Raw genomic sequence first — 27,156 nt, 5'->3', positions numbered from 1 at the left:
GTCTGTCACGAGAGTGGCTTCCACTGCAGGGGTGGTGAAGGTTTTCCCCGGACCACCACTGCAGAGAGAGAATGAGGGCTGGCGAGACAACTACCAGATCTTCCCATTGGCCGCTGGCCTGACACCAATGGCTGTTGAGCCACTCTTGCAAGGGACGCATGCGCACCGCGCGTGGGGAACCAAGTATATATCATTCCTAGCAAACGCATGGCTTTGCGCACCGTCACTGGCTACATAGAGGGATCTGAAAAAGCATGTTCTGAACCCTCTCGGAGGGGAAGACGAGGCAGTCTTTCGTCCGGATTAGAGCTCCCAGAAATTATTTGACTGTGGACTAAACTGGATTTTTTCTCGTTGATAGAGAAACCCAGACTGAACAGGTGGTGTACGGACTTTTGGGTGTTCAAAAAATGTGTCGAACGAGTCACCTGTTATGAGCCAGTCTTCGAGGTAAAGGTAAACCAGGACAGATAGTCTGCGCAGGTGTGCTACTGCCAGGACTTTGGTAAACACCCTTGGCGCCGAGGCGATGACGAAGGGGAGCACTATGAATTGGTAATGCCTGTCCTCTATCATGAACCTTAGATATTTCCTGTGCGCTGGCAACATTGAAATATGAAAGTATGCATCTTTCATGTCTAATGTTGCCATGCAGTCCCTCTGTTTCAACAGTGGAATCACCTCCTGTAGGGTTACCATGCAAAACTTTTGAGGTTTTATGAACTTGTTCGCTGGGCACAGGTCTAGAACAGGGTGCATGGTGAGGTCCTTTTTGGGTACAAGGAAGTACACTGAATAAATACACTTGTTTGATTCAGGATCTCCAGATGGTCCGTGAGCGCGGTGGTCTGAATTGTGGAGGTTGGGCAGGAAAAGGAAAGATGAGGAAAGATGTTTGGGGGGGGCGGGGTGGAGTAATTTGGTGCAGAGAAGAGTTTCATGCTCTTTTTTAGGCTGTTTCTAGGGCCTCATCGACCGCCTTTCCAAAAAGGTTAGTTTCTTCAATGGGTTTGTTGGAGAGCAGCCTGTGTCTCAGGCTTAAAACCAGAGTTACGAAGCCAAGCATGCCGCATAAGTAAAGTGCCCTGGGCCAGTGACCAGCCTGCTGTTTTAGCCATGTCCAGAGTTTATTACATTCTGGTTTACTTGCCTGCCTTCGGCCAAAATGGTGAGAAGCTTGGACCCGATGGGTTCTAGGACCTCCTGGAGACCTTCCTGTACTAGGTTCCATTGAGCAGCAGCATAACTCCCAAGCATCGTAGTTTTATTCGCCATGCGCGCGTTATATGCGGCACCCGAGGTAACTCACTTACTGAAGGCATACAATCTCTTGTATTGTCTATCCGGCAGTGCCTCCCCCGTAGCAATGGGTACTCCTGCCCAGTTCCAGGTTGTAGTCACGACCAGGGAATTGGGGGTGGCGTGTCCTTTAATGTATTGAGGGTCCGGAGGAGCTGGCTGAAATCATTTTCTACTTTTGGGTTCACTGCCCGAGTCTGAGCTGGCAAGACCGGGGGGGCAATCTTTTAACCAAATTAAGTAGGAGAATGGGCTGGATTGAGGGGGGTGGGGGGGAGGGGTGTATCCTTGAGAAGGTCTTCTACATAGTCCTGCTCCGGTACCGCCTCTTGAGTAGTGATTTGAAAGTGATCAGCCACCTTCCTTAACATGGCATTGGAGGCCATTTGGTAGTCTACAGCAAGGCCTGACGAGCCTGGGTGGACAAAGGAGAATCAAAGCACAAAACATCAGTGTCCTGATCTTGTTTGGGGAGCGTCCATGGGTCCGGCCCCACTTGCTGGGTTTCTTCCCAATTGTCTGTGGCTTCCGCCTGGTCCTCCTTGTATCCTTGCAAGAAAGAAGGTTCTTCATCTTCACTGTAAATGTCCCGATAAGCATCCATCTATACGATGTCTACATGATGGACAGGGACAGAGGGCTGATCGTCTTGGAAATGTGAAGCAGATTTAAGATTAGGTTCTCCATGAGATCTTTTCAGGGAAGGATGTTCAGTAAAATTAATTTTCTCAAGACGATCCATACACCCTTCAAATTTCTCCCTTGTCCACTTACAGGAACCAGAAGGGCCTACAGGTGGAAAAACAGTCTTCCTTTGATGCCGAAATTTGTCACTCAGGGTGTTGGAAAGAGGCTCTTGACTGTCCTCACAGGTCTCGTGAGAATCGGGGCACCATGGTGTATCTATAGATTTGTCTGCGGACTGCCCCATGTTTTTCGACGGAACAGGTATAAGCCCAACCGTCGAAGTAATTCTTGCGATACTGTTTTCAATTACCACTAAATCGGCATGAGTTAGTGGGTCCGAAGATCCATCGGTAGATTTACCGCCTACCGCAGCGTTAGAGGGCCTACGGTTGGTTTTTCACCTCGAGGCCTAGTTGTAATTTTTTGGCCTACCGGGCCTTTCGGGATCGTTGGAGCATCGAAATTCCAAGACGTGTAAACCTGATTTAGGGTTTAGGGGTAGCACCCTTGTTTTGGAATTCCCAGTCGCAAAACAATGCTGCGGATGCGGGGAAGGCTGATGATATGAACGATCAGAGGAATCCGCTGAAATTTGACGGCCCTGCTGGCGCTTTCACCTTTTTCAACGTACCCGTCGAAATAGGTGGAGGGGTTGTGCGTTTAGTGTAATGCGTTTTGTACGCCCTGTCACCAGGCGTGGTCCCTGAAGCAAGACTAGTGTCAGGCCTTGAAGGGTTGTGGATGGGCGTGGCGGACCTAGAAGTGCCTGCCTCGAGGTCCATCACATTTGCAACGGATGTTTGGTCATCAGAGGTGCCCCCGTCACTTTCGGCGGGTATGGCGGTGGGATCAGAGGGATCCGCCCACGACATACTGTACCCGGCCCACCGCTTTACAGAGCGCTCCTTAAGGCTCTTAGGCCGAAGGAGTTTACAAGCCGCAAACCGCTTCTCATCGTGATCTAAGGGGAGACAGGAGTTGCACATCCTGTGCTCGTCCATCAACAGGTATCTGACCGTACACTTAAGGCAGAAACTAAAAGGAGTCCTTTCCATAGTGAAAGGGAAAGATGACCAGACCTAGAGGGTAGAGAGGGGGGAAAGAGGAAAGACAATGAAAATATGGCCACCCCGACCCCACTCTCCCTACTGTGAATGCCGGCCAGAGGGCCCACCCACGTGGATACTTCAGCCGCCAGATGTTAGGCGCCGAAATCCACCGCAGTAGACAAATCCCTGCAGTCTTCGTCGAAGTTGTTCCTGCCGTCGAAGTGACTTAACGGGGAATAACCAACAAGTTGCTTCAAGATAAACAATGTCTCTTATGTTGTGTTATGTTATTTTGCATTTATATAGCGCCTAATATACCATTGGTATGGGAACCAAAGTTCAGATCAGTAGAGAGTCAAAAGTGCGTGTGAGCACCGGGTATGTGTGCAGCTGGTGCAGTATTCGTGTAATAGCTGCTTCTTAGCGGTAGGTGTGGTGGTTGAGAGATCAGCATGTGTTCGTTCTGGCAGGATTTATCCAGACTGAATGTGGCTGCGTTAGGCCCGAGGAGAATGCCTGGCTGGGGGGGTGTAGAATGTGGAGTGTGCGGCGGATGTTGGTATGAGAACAGTTATACCGAATGGTGTCATAGTATCTGTGTTCTAGTTGAGTGGTGATGAAAGGAGAGAGTAAGCGTGGTGGTGTGATATGATGGGTTATATGTTCTTTCAAACGTTCTCTGCATTCCAAACCATGCTATATACGTCACGCAATTCTATGCGCTCCAGTCTGTTCCATGCACTCCTATCTGCTTCATGCACCCCAGTCTGCTCCACACATTCCGGTCCGCTCAATGCACTCATGCCCTCCTGTCTGCCCCATGCTCTTCGCATTCAGCAGCTCTACGTACTCAACCATTCTACGCAGTCATCAGTACCGTCCCCTCTAGGTACCCCTTTTTACATATGCACTCATTCCCTCATATGCACTCGTCTGTTCTATATATTTGCCGGCCCTACTCACTAGTCTGTTCTATGCAGTCCTCCATTCTACACATTCTTCAGCTCAGCTCATCCATCCCGCTCCGCTCATCCATCCGTTCCCCGCACTCTGCATGCATTCCGCACTCATCCGTTCTACATGCTTATCCGTTCTACGCACTAACCCGGTCTGTGTAACTCAACCGCTCTAGGTGTTTGTCTGCTTCATCCGCTCACATGCTCCCCACACTCGCCCGGCTCCCCACACTCACCCACTCTATACATTTGCCAGATCTGCACATTCATCTGCTCCAGCGATATACACACTCTGCACTTCCGTACTCATCTGCTATCCACGCTCATGTGCTCTACATACTTATCCGCTCTACATACTCATCTGTTCTACACTCATCTGGGTTACGCTCACCCGTTCTGCGCATTCATCTGCACTCCTGCGTTCTACTCGCTTCTCTGTATTTACGCATTCATCCGCTCTACACGCTCGTCCGCTCTACACACCCAGCCGCTCAACAGGTTCATCCGGTCTACATACTCATTCGATTTACACACTCATTCGAACTATATAGTCATCTGTTCTTCCATTCATGCATTCTTCCACTCAGCGCGTTCATCTGTTACGCACGCTTCATCCATTCCAGCTATTTCATCCACGCCATTCACTTTGTTCACTCCTCATGCATTATGTCCATTTCAGGAGTTTAAAATCATACGGAAATTAAAGAGATTTACTCTTATTAACCACTTCACTGCTTTGATCTACTTTACTTGTTTAATTCTGTTGGTCCTAGTTTATATTAGGGGTAATTAGATGTCAATTTCTCACATCAGGTAGTTTGTTGGAATGCTGCCATTGAGATGCTGTTAGTCTGTTTGGGTTAGTTTGGTACGGGTTGGTTTTAGGGGAAGAGCCAGGTTTTCAGCAGTTTGCGGAAAGACATTAAATCCTCAGTTAGGCGGATGTGGGGTGGGAGTGAGTTCCATAGCGTGGGGGCTAAGGCTGAGAATGATCCGCCTAACCTGACTGAGTCTTCGGTATGACTAGGAGGCCAGCTGAGCTCGATTTTAGGGTGCATGTGGGGTGATAGGATTTTATCTTGTCTTGAAGATATTGAGGTACGGTTTTATGCAGTACGCGATCAGAGATGCATAAGGTTTTGAAAGTCACTCTTCGGGCTACTGGAAGCCAGTGAAGCGTCTTAAGGGCTGCGGAGATGTGGTCTCTTGGGCCAGGCGCAAGTAGCATTTTGGCTGCCGTGTTTTCTACCCTTTGGAGTTTATTCAGTTGGTACGCGTGGACTCCGAGGTATATGGGGTTTGCGTAGTCCAGTCTTGATATAACGATCGATTGGACCGCGGAGAGTGTTGGGAAAGGAGAGCTATAGAAAGATGCGGCTAAGGGTTTTAAGGTGGTAGTGGCAGGACTTTGAGATGTTTTTGACTTGACGCGAGAGTGTTAGGTCGGTGAGTTGCCAATGGCGGATGGCCAGTGTAGTGGGTGCGGGAGAAGTTTGGAGTTACCACATACCATGATTTCTGTTTTGGAGGGGGTTTAACAGGAGGTGGCTTTGGGTCATCCAGAGTTCTATGTCAAGGAGGCAGGAAGCCAGGTCGGGAGTTGGGTTTTGAGTTCAGGAGTTTTAGAATTAGTCGAGTCGTCGGCGTAGTTGTAACACGATGTTGTGTGAACTAATTATTGGTGGGAGGGTGATCAAGTAGTGATTGAACAGGAGGGCGGATAGGCATCCTCCTTCTGGGACTCCGATGTCGACTGGTCGGGCTTGGTGTGTGTATAGGTGGAGAGTATCGTTATTTGATACCTATCTTTGAGGAATGAAGCTATCCATTTAAGAGCGGTTCCACAAATTCCTAGAGAGTGGAGGCGGTCTAGGAGGATTGAGTGATTGTGTCAAAGGCGGCAGATAGGTCAAAAAGTATTAGTGCGGCGCATCCCGCAGAGTCTGCGGTCATTTTAAGGTCGTCCCAGATTGAGGTTAGGGTGGTTTTAGTTCCGTGACGGGTTCTGAAACCTGTGTGGGCGGGGTCTAGATTGTTGGCTTCGACAAAGGCATTTAGTTGGGAGTAGGGGGTTCGGTCAATGAGTTTGGCAAGGAACCTGGTGTTTGAGATGGGGCAGTAGTTTTTGGGCACGAGAGGGTCGAGGGAAGGTTTTTTTAATTAGAGGTTTGACATGAACCGTTTTGAATTCATCGGGAAAGCTACCAGAGGAAAGGGAGGCATTTATGATCTTGCATGTTCTCCTGCGCAGGTGGAAGCGAAAATTTCTTTGAGGGTTGTGGATGGGCAAGGGTCCAGCGGCGAGCCAGATGGTTTGTGGGCAGATAGAAGTTTGAGCAATTGGTCTGGTGATATTGGACTAAAGGATTCGAATGTTGGTTGCATAGTGGTCGCAGCTGGTGGGCTGGCCGGTATGGGTGGAGAATTGCCTGGTGGATCCAAGAGAGCCAGTTTGGTGGCTAGAGTATTTGTTCTTTCGAGCTCGGCTTAAGAGCTCAGCTATAGGTCGACCAGTTATCTGGGCTGAAAAAACAATCTGAGGGACCTCGGCGCATGAGGGATTTTGGGTACACTAAATGTCACGATAGGGATAGTGTTACAGACACGCCTATGCCGACGTTCCCTTTTGGTCCTCGAAAGACCAGATGCAATACTCTGCGGTTACCAATGGAGGTCAGACCATATGCACAGCATGTGATTCTAAGCAGATTAACAAGCATCAGAAACAATTTCTCCATTTCACTCACCAAACCCAGACAGGCAATGCAAACTGTGAATCCTTCTAGTAAAACTCTTGCTACCAGCAACACTTATTCAGAGCTTCCTACTCATATACAGACCCCCTGGATATGAGACATTTTTCCAACAACCTCTGACTCAATAGCTAACATTCAGGTAAATGACCCAACACTCCCTACTGGGAGATCTCAATATCTGGTTTGATGTGCCCAACAGCCCCATGACCCAATCCCTGGTTAACAGTCTAGAGGCACTCGACCTCTCTGACATACCACAAGTCCAACTCACTCTGGTGGTACACCCTTGATGCAGTATTCTGCTCCTACGACCTTGTCTCAATCTAATCCCAAACCACTTATCTGGACTGACCACTCTGCCATCCCCTTCTCTGTCCAAACACCAGCCCCTCCATCCAGGGCTCTCCCTACCCTCACACAAGTGAAGGTACTCCCAGACCTAGCCGAAACCCAGCTACACAGTCTCCCAGCACAGATGACCTCTGATCGACCCTTAACCATTGAATCCTTTGACTCCTGGCTCAAGGAATCACTACTTCCTCTCACCCTGCAGCCTCACGGCAGACTGATGGTTGTTACGCTAACCTTGTCTCTGCGAAGGCGTTGGGGCACGGTTGCAGCCCTCCCGGGGGTAAGGTCGCTCGGGTCCGACTTCGCCCTCTGTGTTTACTTGGTGACTGGTGGTAATAGGTGATGCTGTTCGGGACTGCTCCTGCGTGGAGAAAAGGAGGCGCGAGTATGCCAGCTTGAGCGCCTGATCCCCTTCCAGATCCCTTCTCCCAAACCATGGGATGCACCGTCCCTGGAAAGCTCACCTGTTGATTAGTTTTGGCGAGCACTCGTTCCTGCTGCTTCTGGCAGGGGCGCTTGTATGATCTGGACCGGGTTCCTTCCCTGGTCCCTTGCACGTGGTAGTCAAGTCCTGCTGCGACTAAGCAGCTATACTTCAGTTAAGTGTTCCCGTTTGCCTTTGTCTTTCCTCGTCTGTTTTTGTTGTATTGTAAAGTTTGTCGTCTTGTATTGCTGTCCGTTCCACTTTTGATGTTTGCTCTTTTGCTTTCTTCCCTTGCAGGTGATGTTGCCTGCCCGGCAGAAGCTGCGGAGCACGAGGCGACAGCCGGAGGGCATGAGGAACGAAGCTGCAGCGGTACCATAGCTGGTAAGTTAACTGGGGGGCGCACAGGGTTAAAACGCTGCGCGGCCCTATGACGGATGCTCCAACCTTGTCTTTCTTATTCTTCACAGGGTCCGAGTTCATGGATGCAGCGTGTGGTGCTGCAGTGTCCTGATCAAGATCACAGGTTGTCAGGAGATGAGTCTGCAGATGAAGCACCGGTTTCCTGGAGGGGAGTATGCAGGAGAACGCCTGGTTTCCAAATGTAAGTAAACTGGTCCAAGCGGCGGTGACCGTTACGTTGCACGTGAGTGCACAGTAACGCGAAGCACCATCCTTAAGGATTGAGCATTTTATATAGCTGCGTTTCTGAAGCCACGCCCACCAGGTTCAGCCTGCCTGCCACACCAGATGAGTCAGCACATGAGGATGTTCTCTGGGATTAAGGCTTTTAGCTCCTGGAAAGTTCTTGTAAAATAAAAGCACTCCCGCACTGAAATAAAGTAAAAGCACTCCCGCACTGAAATAAAGTAAAAGCACTCCTGCACTGAAATAAAGTAAAAGCACTCCCGCACTGAAATAAAGTAAAAGCACTCCTGCACTGAAATAAAGTGTTCCTGCTCACATCTCTATATAAGCCTGGCGCCAAAGTCTAGCCAAGGCCCCTGTGTTTATAGGTCCCAAAGGGACATAAGCTAGTCAAGTGACCCATTGCCCCATCACTAGATGGTGTGGTTTTTGTGTTCTGGGGCCTGTGGCCATGACAGCTATGCAGTGCTGATTCACCTTGATCTGTCAGCAGCCTGACGCAGTTAACCATTCTATCCTCCTTGACCACCTCCACTCCATAGGGAACCATGGCTCGGCACTCAAATGGATTGCCTCCTTCAGCAACCGGAAACAAATCACCTTCCTCTACCCTTTTGTCAACTGCTCACGCTGTGAACACTGGAGTACCCCAAGGCGCCTTCCTTTCAGTTCTCCTTTTCAACCTCTACCTGACCATTCTACCAGGAATCATCCGCGCGCATAACCTCTCCTGTTTCAACTACGCTAACTATACCCAAATTATTCTAAGAATTCCCAAAACAAGCACTGACCCACACCCCGACCTTGAAGCTTGCCTCAGTGATATTGACCAATGGATGATTAAGAAACCACCACCTTCTGAACCCATATAAAACTGAACTCATGGTGTGCACCAATTTTGCCCTTCTCCCGCAACCACTCCCACGCCCCCCACCAAAATAACCAAAGACTTTGGCTGCACTATGGACTCAGACCTAACCCTCTGCAGTCAGATCAACAATTAAACAAAATCCTGTCACTACCACCTCAAACTCCTTAGACGCATTTTCCCTTACATCACCTATCCCAACAGACTCGCCTTGGTTATGTACATTATGTACATTGTTATGGCGAGACTGGACTATGCCAACTCCTAATAACTGGGAGCACCGGCATACCAACTTAAACACCAAAGAACCCTAAACGCTGCCGCCAAACACCTTCTCGCCCTGGGACAGACCACATCTTTCCCGCTCTCCGCACCCTTCACCGGCTCCCTGTAGGACAAAGGGCCACCTTCAAAACCCTTTGCATTACCCATCCAGCAGTGCACATGACCGGCCCAATGTACCTACAAGAAAAGATGAAGCCCTACCTCCCATCACACACCTTAAGATCAAGCACTGCCCTTTTACTAGTGATTCCAACCTCCTACTCAGCCAGATTTGGTGAATTTGCCTTCTCAACCTTGGCTCCAATTCTGTGGAACTCACTCCTCACACATTCGACACCCATGACTACATGGCCTTCCGCAAAGCTCTAAAAACCTGTCTCTTTTCGTAAACCTGATTACGACTATCTAAGACCACAGAAACCCTACAACATCATGGACGACAACTTCAATGACCTTACACTGGAAAGTAATTACAGCTTGCGGACACAGGTTCAAGGAGAATCGGAGCAATGATACCCCTGAAAGCGACTGATAAGTCACCAAGACAGAATCAAGAAACGGTTACCATAGATGACAACCTTAGCGTTTTGCAGGCGCTACAAATACGACTGACTATCCACTTCCTGAGTCTACTACACATGCCTAGCTGCCTCCTGTGCCGACTGCAGCCATCGCAAAATGCGTGAATGTAATCCAGAACAGTGGGTTCGTAAGAATAAAGCATCCACTCTAGACACTCAACTCTCCTATCACTATGCTCAATCTACTCTACACACAATACACAGCACACAATAGCGCGCAGCTACACTCCTCGATCAATTTCGGCCTAGCTGCTCACATACGAACAATAATGCATCAACACCCAACATCCTGCTAGAACACAGCTATACCCAACGAAAGGAAAAAAAAATGGCCTAGCTGCACACATAAGCACCCTACACAGGCCTAATAAAGTCAGAATGCAGCCTCGGAGACCAACCACCAGACTGCACACATTAAACTGATCTCTCATTGTCCACACACCTAATGTTAGGATGCAGCTACCATTAAGCAATCGCATCAGCTTCTCACATATTGGGTGCACCTAAGCACTCTATAATACCCTACTCCCACGACTGACCTTGTCTCCGGTCCCCAAGGGCGACCAACAATCGCTTTGAGATCATACCAATGATAGAGCGCTTTATGAATGCCAAATAACATAAGGCCAGGGAGATGAGGGCCCCTACCCGATAGTCCCCCTGGGGTGGTACTCAGTGGGTGGATCTCATGGGAGGGGACACCCACCAACTCCCCTATGGAACCAGCAATTACCATTGTGGGAGAATGCAGTATTCACTTAGCACCCACATCTCCCCTTCACCCCTACCCTCCTTATCCCATATACTTCTGTATTATGCAATTAGAAAGGACTGAGAAGAGTAAGAATAGTGATAAATATCAAGATCCAAAACCAAAAAAGGACTGAGACGAAGAGGTGCTGATCTGCAGGGATCCCTCAAAAGGAACTTACCTGAACCAACTGCAGACCTTGACGGGCACGTACAGAAAAACTGACAGACTTGCCTTAAAAGTCAGATGCTCCGGAGAGGACCCTCAAGAAGAACCGAGGCTCGCAAACACAGGCAGCAGGAGCAGACCCAGGTGTGGAGACACTGAAGAGAGTTGCCAATAGACCCACTGACAAGACCAGGTGGCTTGCTGTGGGAAGCTCCAGCAGCGCAGCTTTGTAGACACAGGCAGTCTGGAGAGAAGGAAGATTCTGAAGTGGGTCTGAAGCCGCAGAGCCACTGTGGCAAGCCAAGGAGAGCCCCACAGCGCTGGCGAAGCAGACAACACTAGAAAACCTGTGAATGGCAGGGCTGCAGCCAAGAACCTAAAGATATTTCGGTGGCTGAGTTCATGGTTGGGGACCTCCCAGAGGTTGCAGGAAACCCTGAGATGCATGGTGAATGAAACCAACATATGGCAACTAGGGGAATAAGGTCTGAGACCGTTACAAGAAAAGGACATACCAAGTAGAAAGGTGTGGGAGTGATACATATGAAGACAGTGCTTGGAAGGGGAGCAAACCAAATCTGCATGTGACATCAAGAGGCCATAAAGAGGACTGAGTATAATACAGAAGTCCCAGCTTAGCGGGCAAGTAAACCAAGTCTGTGTGTTTGGGACTAAGACCTGATGGAGAAGGAAAGCAGGTCTGCCTTCCAGGGTCAAGGACCCATTGAGTTTGGAAAAGAATACAAACTCCTCTTCGTCGCAGTGCCCGATGGAAAGGAACCAGGTCTACCAATCAGGGTTCGGACCAGAGACAGAAGAAGCCTGAGATGGGCCAATCGGGGAACAGAGATTTCCCCTCCCATTGTTGAACTGTGCTACAAGCCTGAAGACTGGGGAAGGGAGACATCCCCCCCAATAATTGAGGAACTGAAAATTCCACAACTGGCTTTGTCCACGGGAAGGGAGTCACTCTTTTGGACTAGGAAGTCCTTTTGATTTATTTTAACTTGGAGCATGCGTGACGGAGGTAGGATTTGGGCATTAGGACATTTGTATTTGACATTCTGACTGGCACTAGTTATTTTGGTTGAGGAAGGGAAACCCCTCTTAAAGTTAAGGCAAGCCAGGGTTTTCTTACCATGTTGTCACTTGAATAAAGTTATGCCAACCAGTATGGCACCTCTGTCAGTCTTACCTCTGCACCCTTCCAGTTATGATTAAGTGTGACTAGACCAAGTGTCCAATATCGCATTAACTTACTAGGTTGGCCTCTCAGAACCGCCCACGGAGCAGATTTTGAAAGCCCAACTTAACTATCAATAAGATGAGTAATAAAGCACATCAGAACTATATACCTTGCTTAGTTTAGTCAGTATGTTTGTTTTAGGACAACCCATTTGAGCTGATGGTCCGTATAGATTCACTGGATCCAGCATGGATGTCTGATCCATAGAGGTGCCGCACATCCCTCTAGAGACAGCCCACCACCCAGCAAACATGATGCCCATATAGAAACCATTCAATGACTAAACTCTTCCCTCGAAGACATGCACTTACCCATCAGCAAGCCCATGTTGAAGTGGTAGCGATCCAACAGCAGCTGGGATTTGTACTTGTCAACTACTCCTTCTACCTAAAGGAAAGGAAAGTCAGACAAAAGTCTATGACAAAAGCGAAAAGTTGGACAAGACGAGACATTAAGGTCTGTGAATCTCAAATAACTCAGGGATTCCATGTATTAGCAGAGAATAACACGAGTAGCTGGAAATTAATGAAGTTAATAAGGAATGGAAAAAAACTGTCCTAAACAGACAGTCTAGCATAATACATTACTAAATTGCTGTGTGACAATGTCAACAATACTACCATGCATATCCATTTTAGCAGAATGATAGATTTCAAGATGAAGGTTTTAATCCAGACAAATCACTTGCACCTCCACCCCAAGAATTGAATGCTAGTTCTCCACAAGCAGAGCAAACCAAATGACCCCATGAGACAATTACAAGTAACCAACCGCAAAGTGACATTTACATCGCGGGGCATGCATTAGAGGCAAAGGAGCAATGCATTTGATGAACTTCGTACACAGGCTGATCAGAATGGACACTAGGCATTCCCACTTTTAACATGATATTCCCACCCAATCGCAAGAGGACACTTTGGGATTTCTGCACCTAGAAATCCCTGCAGAATAGGCCTCTTCAAAGAACAATTCAGCAGAGTATATGAGAACCTCAGAGGTGCAAAATCTTTTGCTGCCAGCGATTTTGGCACCAGCTGTGTACAACAGGCATAATTTGGTCAAAGATGGTGGGGAGGGGCTGCTAGTAGTCCAGTCAAGGTCAAATGCATGCAACAAGAGTGGAGTTTTTAAAGAAATCGCCTAATCCTGAGAGAGGCCTGTCAACAGACAAGAGCATGAGGACCTGCGGTACCAGCTGAGCCACTAGTTAAAGTCTTTGAAACCAGGTAAACTGTTGGTCACCGACTACTTGAACAAACACTAGGTACGAAGAACACACCAGAGGCAAGTCGGGGTGCATGACTAGGTATTGCCACAACTTCATTCATGGGGGACTGCCTTTCCCCTCTGATAAATCCTCCGGGTTCCCCCTCAGTGCCCCTCCATTTATGTGGCAGAAACAACCATCTCATTTAGATAAAAATAAATTCAGTTGAATGAATGGTTGTCCAATTTAAGTGCTTTAATAGAATATAGTTTAGATTACAAGTGGAGACACAGACCAAATGGGGCTTTCCCTTTTCTCCACAAACCTTCAAGACATGTGCCAGAGGGAAGGTGCTGAGAGGTGGGTGTTTTCCATGTGGGTAATATGGGATCACCACCAAGTCAGGGCCGTGGTAAAATCTGGGTTAATAGGCACCATTTGTGGGCTTTAAACACACCTTTAATGTGTCACCTCTGGCAAAAGAGTTTAAATCCCTCTGAATGCTTCTGTAACGGTTTGAGGGCTGTTAAATTCCTGTGTGTCCTAGAAAAGAAGTCGTGATCACACACTGGTTCTTGCCTCCTAGTTCTGACCAATGTTGTCGCTCCCAATGTTGGCACTTACTGTACCAACGGTAAGGATTCAAAAATCCTTACAGAACAAATGACCTCATGGTAATGTTTTTACCGATTCATTAGTCCTTCCTCATCATACATCTTTATCATACAGCGGCAGGAATCTTTAGAAACATTTGCAGATACCAAGGAAAGCCATGTGGTTCCCACTGACTCCAAAGCATGCCCACAACTTATCTTGACATCAGGAGCATTATGTATAGCCAGTCATTGGCACTCCATGACACCAGTTCTGCCTTTTTGCATATTCAGCAGCTCGGGGATCCCAAAGAAAAGTGAACAAGCATTTTAGTGTGTGACTGAGGTTGGTGGGGTGGCTATTCTTTTTTGAAAATTAGTTTAAGCATTCCCCTTAGTGCGTAAAGCTTCCCGGTAGTGAAATACTTGTGCCAATTGTTGGCATGAGCCCGGGAAGAACCATGTACGTAGTAGTGGCCTATCGCACTCCATTATGCGTACCTTCTTTCTCCCATTCATTCTGGAGATACTGTCATTTATGAAATCCAGCTCATCGCTTTTTATAGTTGGGCTCTTAATCTGGATTTTTACGACAATAGGTTTTTCAGGCTATAGAGTTAAAAACACTAGTGAGTTTAGACCTAGGCTTCTCACATACACCTTCCACACATACTCGTGGTCATACACAAGATTGGGTTCATACTCGTGGAATATCAGGACTCCCAGCCCTTCTATAATCCCTTGGATTTGACGGTTAATGTTGATATTCTTTTTGGCACATCCCAAACACCAGCCATGCAGGTCCAGGGGCCCAACAGGTCTACCGTGAAACAGGCTTACAGCTAGGGCACTTGACCCCCACGCTTCATACTGTATTTAGCAACATAAATCATATTCCAACTATGGAGCACCTGGTGGCGCTTTAATTCCCAGATTGCAAAAGCTCTTGATGTTATTGCCCCCCCCAACCCCTCCTAAAGAGTAAATAAAGGCCAAACGTTTGGCAAGAAATGGTCTTCTCCTGAATGGACTATGGAGGGGAGTTCAATTCTTGTATTGCCTAGCGCACACCAGGATTAAAGATATTTACAAAATTTGTAGAAAATTAGCGGGGTGCCGGGGAGAACAACAACCTTGACACTGGGTTGTTTTAACCTATGAAAAACCAACAGATTGTCCACAGGCTTGTGTACTCTCCCGTCCCCCTGCACACCCTTTTAAACTGTATAGACAGTCGAAATTTTTACACAATGGTAGTAGTAAGATTCTTTAAGAAAAGAGAAATTTGTGAGAAAAAACAATTTGACACTGCTAGTGTAAAACAGTGATGGAGACCATCAATTTTAATTTAGTTTTAAATCATCTGTTATAGATCTGAATTTCAATTCATTCATTATCCGGTCTCAGTAAACATGACAAACATATTCATTTTGAAGTCACATTCAATAATATAATTCAAGGGCATACAATGTGTTTATCACACTTTCTACAAAATTAACTTTTGACATGTAATATCCATAGGAAGTGATAATAAATGTTTTCTCGACGCGTTTCGGGTTGTCCCCTTCAGGATTTGTTAGCCCTCTTCTTTACCGTTGGTTCGCCTACAATATATGATACAGTAATCAGATTTTTAGGTTATCACTTATAACTCATTTAACTCTTGAGAAAAAAACTTTTTACAATAATCTTGTGGACAATCTGTTGGTTTTTCTATGGAGGAGAGTTCCAAACTGCGTTAGTGAACTCCTTAGACAAGCTAGATCAATGTACAAGCTAGCTATTGTGAAGGCCAACAAACTCTTCTAGCCCAATCCATAGATTCAGCAGCTAGCTCACCGAAAACTTGATTTTTAATACATTACCAATGACCTACTCACCTACAAGCCCGGATGAAAATCAGACATTCTTTAAAAATAAAATATTGAAAGGGGGTGTGGCCAGGGTCCATGCTGTAAGGACGTGCCTGGTGTGAGCTCCTGCCTTGATCCCAATATAGATTCTTACAGCTGTGCTTTACATTAAGTTACTGCATCGTTTTCAATTGATGGCAACTACAACAGAGTCCTGCAAGTCGTGACTCCCCTGTGACTCAGACGACAGCCGGAGCCTCGGCCAACGAGATACAGGCTGGCTCAGCGAAGACCGGGGATCCTAAAATGGCGGTTGTGGCGTGTCCTGGTGAGAGCTTGGGCATTCCCCGGCTCTGCACGATGCCTACATCCAACATCAGAGTTATAGTGAGGCTAGCGTGTGCGCGCTGTGACAAGTGTTGTCAGAGGTGTCCCTGCAGAGGGTCAGAGCATCTGGGGAGCGTGCAGTGGGCTCCCAGAGGACGACAACTCTGGCACTGCTGTGCCACAAGTCAGGGCTGAGCGGGTGCGCCCCTGTGGGTGGCCGGCGGGCTTAAATATGAGTCGGACTGGAGAGCACACAAACAAAAGACTTGTGCTTCCCCTGCAGGGCTGTTTGGTACAACGGAGCCAGCTGCCCTGTGATACGAGACCAGCAACCTGGACAGCCTAAGCCGGGCTGGTTGCCCGGACAGGCCGCTGGGCGCATGGAGACCACGTTCTGGTAGAGGGTGACAGAAATTAAATGAGGTGACAGCTTTGATACAAGGAGCCTGCTGGTGTTGCCACATGCAACCCTGCCACCAGGTGAGAGCCTGTAACGAGTATCACACTGTGGAACGTGCAACTCTGGTGTTTGACATATGCAGGGTGTGAGGCTTGAAATTGGGTAATTTGTATAAAGGAACATGCATTGTGAAGTTTGCATTTGCGTGCTGAAGGCTGCATGAACCAGAGACATTGTGCAAATTTGCCACTGTGCTGGTGGCTCTACCCTTATATTGCGGCTTTCCTGGACTGACTATGGTTAAGATATCTGGCTGAAAGGAAATTAATGGCACCACCTCCTTAAAAAAAAAACTGAATTGGTGCTTTGTCTGTGGGCTTACTAGCTCCCCTGAAGGGGGTTAAGGAAGAGTTCGCTGAAGGACCCCGGAACCACTGCATTCGCTCTGAGGCTGTCAAGAACATCATCCGCCTTTCACAGGCTCATGCTGTGAACTGTGTGCAAGGTGCTTCGCGTGCTCTGGTACGTCGGGCCCCATGCAAGAAGGATGTAATATGATATGGCATTTATAATACGCCTATACACAAGTGTTTCAAGGCGCGATGAGGCAACGGAGGGGGAACGAAGGAAGGACAGACAACGATCCTACTAGGCCTGGTTTCATTCAAATCGCGCAAGTGCATGGGATGGGGAAAGGGGGGATACAGTTCAGTACATGTGCATAGAATGATAAGTAAAAGGAACGGCCAGCAGGTGTCAAGTGCAAAGGTCAGTTTAGACAAAGTAAGTTTAGACAAAGTGTCAAGTGCTGGTAGTGGGACTGTAGGGATACAGAAACAGTCCAAGTGTGGGGGTTGCCAGGCAGGCGGTGCAGGTGTGTGACTGGAGGGGGAGGGACCTAGGCCCAAGAACAGATGGTAGTCGGGTAACCTGTGCAGATTCAGTTTCAGCCAGGAGGTCAGCAGGGGGAGAGGAGGAGAAAAGGCAGAAGTCTTGAGGTGCTTCCGGAACCAGAGATGGTTCAAGTTTCAGGGAGGCAGTTCAAGGGAGACCCCAGCCGAAGAAAGATCTACCACCAACTCGTTGCTTGGAGAAGCAACTGACCCTAAGGGAGTTGGATGTGGATGAGCGAAGAGCTCCAGAGGGAAGATATTTAGGAAGAAAGTTTAAGATATTGGGGCCCCAGACCCCAGAAGACCTTGGACAATGCAGAGGGTTTTGAACTTGATCCTCGCAGCCACTGGGAGCCAGTACAGAGATTTCAGCCCTGGAGAGATACGATCCCTGGGCTTGAGGCCAAGGACAAGTCTTGCAGCCCTGTTCTGGATGACTTTCAGAGGGCAGAGAGTAGAGACTGATTTAGAAAGGCTGTTGCAGTAGTCCCACCTAGAGAGAACCAGAGCTCTGGAGAGAGTGAGCTTCTGGGGGAAGGAGAGGAAAGGTAGAATACCTCCGACGAGGTGCAGCTGGTAGTGTGACTTCTTAAGAGACGTTGGAGATGTGAGGAAAGAAGGAGTGTGTGGAGTCGAAGATGACGTTGAGGTTTTTAGCCTCGCAGGTAGGAGCAGGAGGGCCAAGAGAGGCCAGCCAGAGAGCGACAGGAAAGGAGGGAGCAGGTGTACCAATGAGGAGAATCTCAGTCTTACTGGCATTAAGGCAGAAGTCACTGGCGGCACACCACTCCTGGATAGCAGACAGACAGTGATGAGGGACGGAGAAGAGGTGGCCGAAGGTAGCCTGAAAATGAGCCGAGTGTCATCTGCATAGCACTGAAAACTCGGACAGAGCTGCAATGCAGTGGGCAAGAAGTGACAGGTATAGGTTGAACAGCCAGGGAGAGAGGTTAGACCCCTCTGGGGGACACCACAGGTAGAGAAAAAGATAGCAGATAGGAAGGACCCAAGTTGGACCTGGGAGGGTCGGTCAGAGAGGTAAGAAGTCAGCCACGCCAGGGCCTGACCGGTGATACCCAGGTTATCACGGAGACATTTGAGCAGGATGGCATGGTTGACGTGTCAAAGTCAGAGGAGAGATCAAGCAAGAGGACACAGGGGGGTGTTATAATCAAGGTTGGAGAGCAGGTCTTGATGGATTTTCAGGAGTGCAGTTTCCGTGCTTCTGGCAGTTCTAAAGCCAGACTGATGGTCATGAAGACAACCAACAGATTCAGTGTGGCGATTAAACTGGGAGATGGGCAGTTTTTGTAGGAGTTTGCCCAAAAGGGGCTGATCGAGATTTGTGGCTACCCGGCCTGAACAAGCCCACTCAAATATCCTACGCGGCCTCCCCCCGCGGTATAGTCCCACAGGATCCGTTGCCCCCGTCGGGCCGTGTTGGTGACCCGGCTGGAGTGGCGGACATGGGTAACACGAGGAAACAGGAAAAAGCGGCAGAACGGACGATCGGGAAAAAGAAAAGGCCCGATGGACTCGTTCACCAGTAGCCAGGCAGTCGGCCACGAACCAGACCTGTCGACATCAACGGCTGAACCTAGCGTGGACAGCGGCGACAGGGTTGATCGCCTTACCACGATAGTTCAGAATGGCTTCCTATCCCTAAATGTGAAGCTGGATGACATTAACACCATAGGAGCACTGAAAACCAGAGTCGACAAGGAGAGCCTCAAAATCACCGAGGCTGAAGACAGAATTGGTACAAATGAAGACACCATTGCGCGACACCATCGCGACATAGCGCAGCTTAAGGCAGGCATGAACGCGTTGCAAAGTAAATGCGAGGACCTAGAATCCAGATCCCGAAGGAACAATATTCGGATTGTGGGGGTTCTGAAAAGTTCGGGAAAGGTGCAATGGAACAGCAAGTGGAAAACCTTAAGACTCTTTTTGGGACAGAATCCTTTGAGCCAATTCCTGGTTGAGCGAGCACACCGCACTCTGGCCCCCGTGCCGAAACCCGGAGCCCCGCCGCTCACCATCATTGCCAGGCTGTTGAATTACAGAGACAGAGATACAGTTCTCAGAAAGGCTAGAGAAATTGGGACTCTACAATATGAGGAGAACCGCATACATGTTTATCCGGACTTTGCTGCGGGAGTACAGGCTAGCAGGCGATCATACGAGCCGGTCAAGCGGCTACTGAGGGCACGACAGGTCTCATATGCGCCAATATTCCCGGCCAAAACGCGAATCCAGTATGGAGGAAGAACACACTTTTTTGAGACCCCGGCCGCTGCTCTGGCGTATGTGGAAGCAACTATACCCCTACCACCTAGAGGCCGTGGGCCGGGTCAGAACAGGCAACCACATCCTGGAGGTGGAGACCGGGGCCCTGCTGACTGAATCTGGTTGCGCACATATCCTCTGTTGCTTCTTTAGTGATGTGTAACAGTTCTGCTCCCGCTGGGGGGCTCTGAGTAATCTTCAAAGCGGGTCGTGAGCCCGCTCTGGTTGCCCCGTGGCGACAACGTGGCACCCACAGGAAAGTTCCTAAAAGGTTTAAGGGTACATCGTCAAGTTGGGGTGGATGATGTGGGTGGAGGGTGGGGTTGGGGAAATCGGGAAGTTACAGAATGTTATTGCTGCCAGGGCATGTTAGGGACCTAGGATGTGGAGGAGTCTGGAGAGGGAGCATGCACTGTTGGAAGCTGTAGGTTAATTAAAACATGGTCTCGCAGGCACGGGTGCTACTCTAATGTTAGTCACTTGAGCATTGATGGTCATTGCTGTATGGTACAATGTAAAAATGCAAAAAGGGTGACAGGCTGAAGATAAGATTAATGTCATGGAATGTTCGGGGTCTGAACAATCCAATGAAGGTCAGAAAGGTGCAATTATGTCACTAGACACGGGCCTCACATTTTAATGTTACAGGAAACGTATGCACAGGGCCCGGTTAACGAGAAAATACTGGCAAAATGGGGCAAATTGCGCTACTACACAAACTATACATCGCAGTCCAGAGGGGTCTGCACCCTCATACATAATTCTCTTAGCTTTGTTGCCAAAGGCCACTTGGCGGACCCGATGTATAGATATGTTCTGGTTCGGGGGGGAAATAGCAAGGAAACAAATAACCTTATTGAACACCTATGGTCCTAATCTGGACGATCCTGATTTTTACCTACACATGCTCGAGATCCTTGCCAAACATGATGCGACCACGGTACTATGGGGAGGGGACTTTAATGTGATATTAAACCAGACCCTTGATAGATCTACTAAGGTAACCAGGGAACCCACCAAGGCAGCACTAGTTCTGAAGCAAATTATCCCGCAACTGTCTCTTGGACACCTGGAGAGTGCTCCATCCAGCCAGCAGACGGTACACGTTCTACTCTTCTGTCCACGATAGTGAGTCACATATAGATTACTGGTTTATATCCACAAACATAGCGCATACCCTACAGAATTGCGAAATCCTCCCCGGTGATGTTGGAGATCATTTTGAAAGATGTCCCCAGACCAACTAGGAGGTGGAGAATGCCAAGAGACATACTAAAAGACCCGAATGTTGTTGAAATGAAACCCTACAAATCGAAATTGCCAACTTTTTTTTACAGACAACAATGGTTCTGTAGAACACATCGTCAGTATGGGAGGCTTTCAAAGTCTGGGCGAGGGGGGCCCTAATCTCCAAGACCACTGGTCTTTTGAGGGAAGTGCGCCGTGAGCTGGAGGGGGTGGAGAAAGAGTTGAACGCACTAGAAGAAATCTACAGCCGCACGCATGGTGGAGACACCCTGGCTGCAATACATATGTTACTTAGGGATTTTGACCGACTGGCAATAAGGGAAGTACAATATACAGCAGCCCCCACCAGGGCTCGCAGATATGGAGAAGGAAATAAAGCAGGGAGAATGTTGGCCAACTTGGTTAAGCACAAACATATGACCCTGATTACAGCGATCCAAACGGCACATAACGAGATAACGAGTGAACAGGAAATAAATGGAGTTTGTTCACTTTTACAAAAATTTGTATAAAAATAGAGATGGAAAATCCCCCGATGAGATTAAAAGATATCTTGCTATGCTAGATCTCCCGACAATCCCAGAAGAAAGCAAACTAGCACTCGAACAACTCATCACTGCCGAGGAGCTTACTGAGGCGATAAAGGGGCTCACGTCTGGAAAGGCACCCGGCTCGGATGGTCTCGGTGCTGAATTCTACAAAGAATTCTGGGAAGAATTGGTACATGTGCTATTAGAGATGTGGGGAGAGGCTCTGGGGAAACAAATGCTGCCCCCGACAATGCGTGAGGCCATCATTACAGTGTTGGCCAAACCCAGACGCCCACCCCAAGACATGTCATCCTATAGGCCCCTGTCCCTGATAAACGTAGACGCCAAAATTTTCGTGAAGGTGCTGGCGAATCGCATGTTACCCATAACACCTATGCTGGTACATGCAGATCAAAGTGGGTTTATTCCACATAGGTCCACTACCCTAAATTTGCGTAGGCTATTCGGCATAATGTCACAAAACAACCTGAGCAAGCAAGCAGTCGCAGTGTCCCTTGACGCCGAGAAGGCCTTTGACTCGGTCTCCTGGGAGTACCTCTTTTTGGTGCTGGAGGCGTTTGGGGTGGGCCCCAACTATATCAGGTATGTCAGGCTGCTGTACACAGCCCCGGTGCCAGGATGTGCACGAATAGAACTATATCCGAGCTGTTTGAGCTGGGACGTGGCACCAGACAGGGGTGCCCCTTCTCCCTATCCTATTTGCTTTGACAATAGAGCCCATGGCGGCTGCGGTTCATCCGAGACATTAACAAGGTTGTACCACTGAAAGGTGCCACTCAAATAATATCCCTATACGCGGATGATACCTTGCTGTAACGTCCGCAAACCAGACAAAAACATTGTTCCTATTATGGCAGACATCAACGAATTTGCCGAGTACTCTGGGTACACGGTGAACAATGCTAAATAAGAAATATTTCCGCTCACCCCATCCACAAACCGCCCAGCTCGGATGTGAGGCCTTAAGTGGTCGGAGCGACACATCAGATACCTGGAGTCCTGGTTTCAAGTAATAGACCCTATATGCTGACAACCATGATCAGGCGCTACAAACACTCCATACCAAATTACAGACCTGGAGACACCTCCCAATCTCACTACACGGTAGAATTGCCATTCTTAAAATGATTGTACTCCCAAAATTGCTATACCCATTTGTAAACATACCTATATGGCCGGGTAAGGAATTTCTCTCTAAACTTCGGTCCATGGCAGTGTCATTCCTTTGGAACGGGAAGGTGGCTAGGATTGGGTGGGAAAAGATAGAACCATATGAAAAGGGGGGAATAGCAGCACCAGATTTTGAGCTCCATTACATGGCGGCACAGGCGCAGTTCGCAAAACATGCGGACAATTCACGAGGCGGACAATTCACCCCACATGTGGATAGAGGAGTACACTACTACACCCAGACGTTAGATCAGTTATCTTTGATACAAGACACAAGGACTCATGTGAATTTGACCCCGTTAGCTGCACAGTGAGAGCCTGGGGGGGCCATATACAAGAAACTGGACATTGAGATCCCCTATAACCCTGAGGCCCCGTTATGGAAATACCCAAATATTCCCCCCACATTCGACATCGGCAACCAGAAAACCTGGGACCCCCGATACAGAGATGAAGGTGGGAGATATGTACATAGACGGGAAGTTTGTGACCCTTGCAGTATTCTTGAGGGGTGTGGGAGGAGGATCCCTCCGAATATTACAGTACTATCGGATGAGGTCCGCATTTCAAGCACACGGGCCATCCTTCCCTGATGAACCCACCTCCCACCCGTGCACACAACTGGTTACAACACAAAGGGGGCTGGGAATCTCCAAGTTGTATACGACGATACAGACCCAAACTCCTACGACCAACCGAGTGAAAGAGAAATGGGAAGCCGATATGAAAATGCTTATTCCTGAAGAGAAGTGGGTAAGGTACTGTATGCTTACAAGAAGGGTGTCCCTCAATGCGGGATTGCGCCAAATACAGTTTAAAATCCTTAATAGACTGCACTATACCCCGGCCAGAATCGCTAAATTTACGCCGGGTGATACAGGTGACTGCCCCAAATGTAAGTCCCCGCAAGCGGGATCCCATCATATGTACTGGGAGTGCCCGGTTGTGGTTCGATTCTGGGAGAGGGTTGCAGCTACGCTGACAGAATTTACACAAATCCCCCCCGTATCTGTCCCCCCAAAAATACTTGTTTGGAGATATTGGGAAATGCTCCAAAAAAAAAAATCAGAAGGCTGTTTAATGTGTCATGTGCTATCGCCAAAAATGTATACTGCAATCATGGAAAAGCCCGAACTCCCCTACCATGAATACCTTTTTACGCAAATTAACCTATTCAAATGAATGCGAGGAATAATATGTGCTAACCCAACCGAGCATGAGCCGACCAAAGGACATCTGGAGCCCCTTCAGGGCGTATCTATGTGACCTGCCCTCGGATGACGAAACAGCTATGTAGACTGTAAATTATTGAACTTTTGATGAAGACATTGTTGTATAAACCATGTGATGTATTGATTGGGTGCCACTGTAACTGCTGAGACCTTAATAAAAAGTTTAAATAAAAAAAAAATTCAGCCAAGTTGTTGGATGCCGCAGAGGCGCGGGCTTGCATACGAGCTCTCTTCTTGGTGAGGACAGAGAGGCAGTTTTGCCTTTGGAGCAGACGGCAGGCCAGTTTGTCAGAGGATGTACACGAAGCACGCCATTTCCTCTTGGCCACCCTGCACTTGCGTTTAAGGGGGACGAGGTCGGAGTCGTACCAGGAGTTACGTTTAGCTTTGGGCTTCGGGCGGATTCTCATGACATGGGTAAGTATATCGAGAGTATCAGATACAGCCCTTTCCCTGCTCCACTCTGCTATATCAGGGCGAGTCAGCCAAAGGGGTAGTGAAGGTGAGAAAGGGGCAGCGAAAGCATCAACTGACAAGCGCTTCTTGGGTCGGATGACCGAGAAGGTGGGTGGCAGTGATGGAGGTGGCTTGGCCTGAGGGGTAGAGAGGGTGAGATGGGAGGAAAAGAGAAAGTGATCACTCCAGGAGAGGGGAGTGGTGAGCGGGGCAGAACGGGGAAGGTCTGAGGAGATCAGAACATCCAGAGTGTGCACTGCAGAGTGAGTCTGCCAGAGGGCAGACTAGAGAGTGAGTCGCAGAGATCGCGAAAGAGTCCAGAGGGAGGACAGGAGGCATCCAGGTGGATGTTGAAGTCTCCAAGAAGGAGGCGAGGAGTGAAGAGGTAACGTCTGCCCACTCAGAGGAAGGAAATCTGACCAGGTGGCCAGAGGCAGGAATGCACTCTGGGAAGATCAGGGCTACACCCCATCCGGAGCGGTTGAGCCTGGGCGCAGAGAGGATGTTGTAGCCGTCCGGGAGGAGCGTGTCAAAGCTTGTGACAGAGCTGGCTGTGAACCATGTATCGGTGAGACCGAATCCATCGAGGTCAAGTTCCTCCAGAAGGCGGCAGATGTCAGGATTGTTTGACAGCTGCGAGAGAGTGGTAATATGGAGAAGGTTGCCATCCTTGAAGGACTTCCAGGGAGGGGTACAAAACAGAGGTATGCCCTGTGGAGGTGTAGAAGGAGCCAGAGAGGGGGAGGGGGCGGGGCGGGGCAGAGAGGGAGAGGGTAAGGTAGGCAAGGAGGAGGAGGCAGCAGGGAGATGTGAGGAGGCCATTTAGGGGGGAGAGGGGACAGAGGGAGAAGAAAGGAAATTGATTAGGCGTGGGGAGCGTCTGTCGAAGAGGTGAAGGTTGGCCTGAGGGCCTTGGACAAGGACCGTGCCATTCACAAACATTCATGATGACCTTAGAGGAGTGGAAGGAGACCAGTAGGGGATCCCACCGGGTGCCACCATTAATGGAAGAGAAAGGCGAGCACAGAGACCATATGTAATGTCCATAGGTCGGGAGAGGGCACGACAAAGGATTTCTGTGAAGGGTTGCCTGGAGGCAGCACTGGTATAGTTGTCGGCGATAGGGAGGCCTGGGTTGGAGACCAGGATGTTCTTTAAACTTCTTAATACCAAATTTAGTGAGGAGGGCAGGATAGTCAGAGAAGCAGTTAGAGAAAATAGGAGAGAGCAGCATGGAATGGAAGTGGAGAGGAGAGAGGGAAGCGAAGAGGAGAGAGGGAAGGAAGAGGGAAGAGGAGAACACTAGGGAAGGACACAGGGCACGGTGCAAGCAGACGAAACACGAGAGGCAATTAAGATGAGCAATTGGACAAGACGAAGCTCAGAATTAAGGAACTATCACAATGCACATTTTAAAAAGGCAGACAAAAAAGCACCTAAGTTTGAGAATCCTGAATAGAGTTAGAAAGGCCTAATTTTCACAATGCAATTTTAAATACTGAGACAGTGCAATTTTATAAGACCGGAGGAAAAAAAGCACCCAAGTTTGAGAATCTTTGAGGTGGCGGGGGTAGGCAGGGAGGCCTGCGGGACTGACCAGGATGATGACTGGCAACTGGCTTCCCCCTTGCAGACACAGTCAGGAACCACCTCAGAGGGAGTCGCCGTTAGCCGTGGGGCTGCCTGGCAGAGAGCCGCCCAGGGAAGGACAGTAAATAGGAAGAGAGCCAATCAGAGTGGTGGGTGGGTAGGGAGGAACAATCAAGGGAAACACAAAAGAGGGGGCAATGAGCAGGGGGGCAGGGGACACCAGAAAAACAATTTCACAAACAAGCAAACAGCCCAAGGAGGGTCTAATCACAAGGATTTCGGCCGCAGCACCCGCTCAAGTCTCGCTGGAAATTGCCTCAATCATGGAGCCATTTGCAGCCCAGGCAAAAGAATGCGACTCTGCCGTTTGTGCAAAAGGAGTCCCAAGAAGGCTAGATCCTATCTGTAATGGTCGCCTCATAGTCCTCCTTGGAGTTCAAGATTGAGGCAGTGAGAATCTATATGCACCGCCTGAGGTAAGATGTTCGATCTCTGGCGGAGAGGGTCATGGCTACACAGAGTCACTTCTACAAGAAACTACGATGGTCACAATAAATCTAGATTTGAGGGTGAAAGCCCTTGAATCCAAGAACGCTGTGCTGGAAATGCATGTTGAGGTTGCAGAAGGGCAGTCATGTAAAAAAAATAACAGTGTTGACCTACCTGAGTGCGGGGAGGGCTCAGACCCTACTTGAGAATCTGATCCTACAATAATTTGGCCTAGGAAGGATGTACCAGGGCTTCACGATTAAGAGCGCACATCGCTCATTGCAGAGGTGGTGGCCGCCGGGAGCAAATCCACGACCCATAATTTCCAGGGTCCTTAGCTTCAAAGGCCGAAAGGTGATATTGCAGTTCTCCAGAAAAGACGGTGATATACAAAGGGGCAACTCCAAAATTGCCATATACAAAGATAAGACGCTGGTTAAAAAAAAAAAAATGTTTGTCCTCATGAAAGGAAGGCTGACAATTGGCGCTCAAATATATGGTTGTCTATCCAGCCAGATTGAAGGTGCTGTACAAAGGGAAAGCCTTTGTTTTTAAGACCCCCAGAGGCTGCAAATCTGTGGATGGACCATAATGGCATGTCGGGCATGGATGTGCATGATGGAGCAGACCCTGAAAGGGCCCCTGAATTCACAGACATGCGCTTGATACAGTAACCATCAGGACGCAGATAGTACGTGTTACTACTGTCTGGGGTGTTGCTTAGTAGCAGGAGGACAAGGTTGCTGCCCATGGCATGGTGCCTCGGCCACCCGAGAGTTTGTTAGACCC

The 27,156-nt window shown here is 48.7% G+C and overlaps 1 protein-coding gene across 1 annotated transcript in view; it reads right to left on the bottom strand.

The window, feature by feature from the left end:
* QARS1 (glutaminyl-tRNA synthetase 1) overlaps positions 1-27,156 on the bottom strand; it is a 950,222-nt gene that overhangs the window by 766,497 nt on the left and 156,569 nt on the right. Inside the window, exon 4 of the mRNA XM_069643299.1 lies at positions 12,381-12,456. Within this exon, the coding sequence (XP_069499400.1) occupies positions 12,381-12,456 (76 nt within the window). The remainder of the gene's footprint in view (positions 1-12,380; positions 12,457-27,156) is intronic.

This window comes from Ambystoma mexicanum, chromosome 2p, assembly GCF_040938575.1.
Source record: "Ambystoma mexicanum isolate Mex_15411 chromosome 2p, UKY_AmexF1_1, whole genome shotgun sequence".
NCBI lineage: Eukaryota > Metazoa > Chordata > Amphibia > Caudata > Ambystomatidae > Ambystoma > Ambystoma mexicanum.
This window is presented reverse-complemented; position numbering and strand designations above follow the sequence as displayed.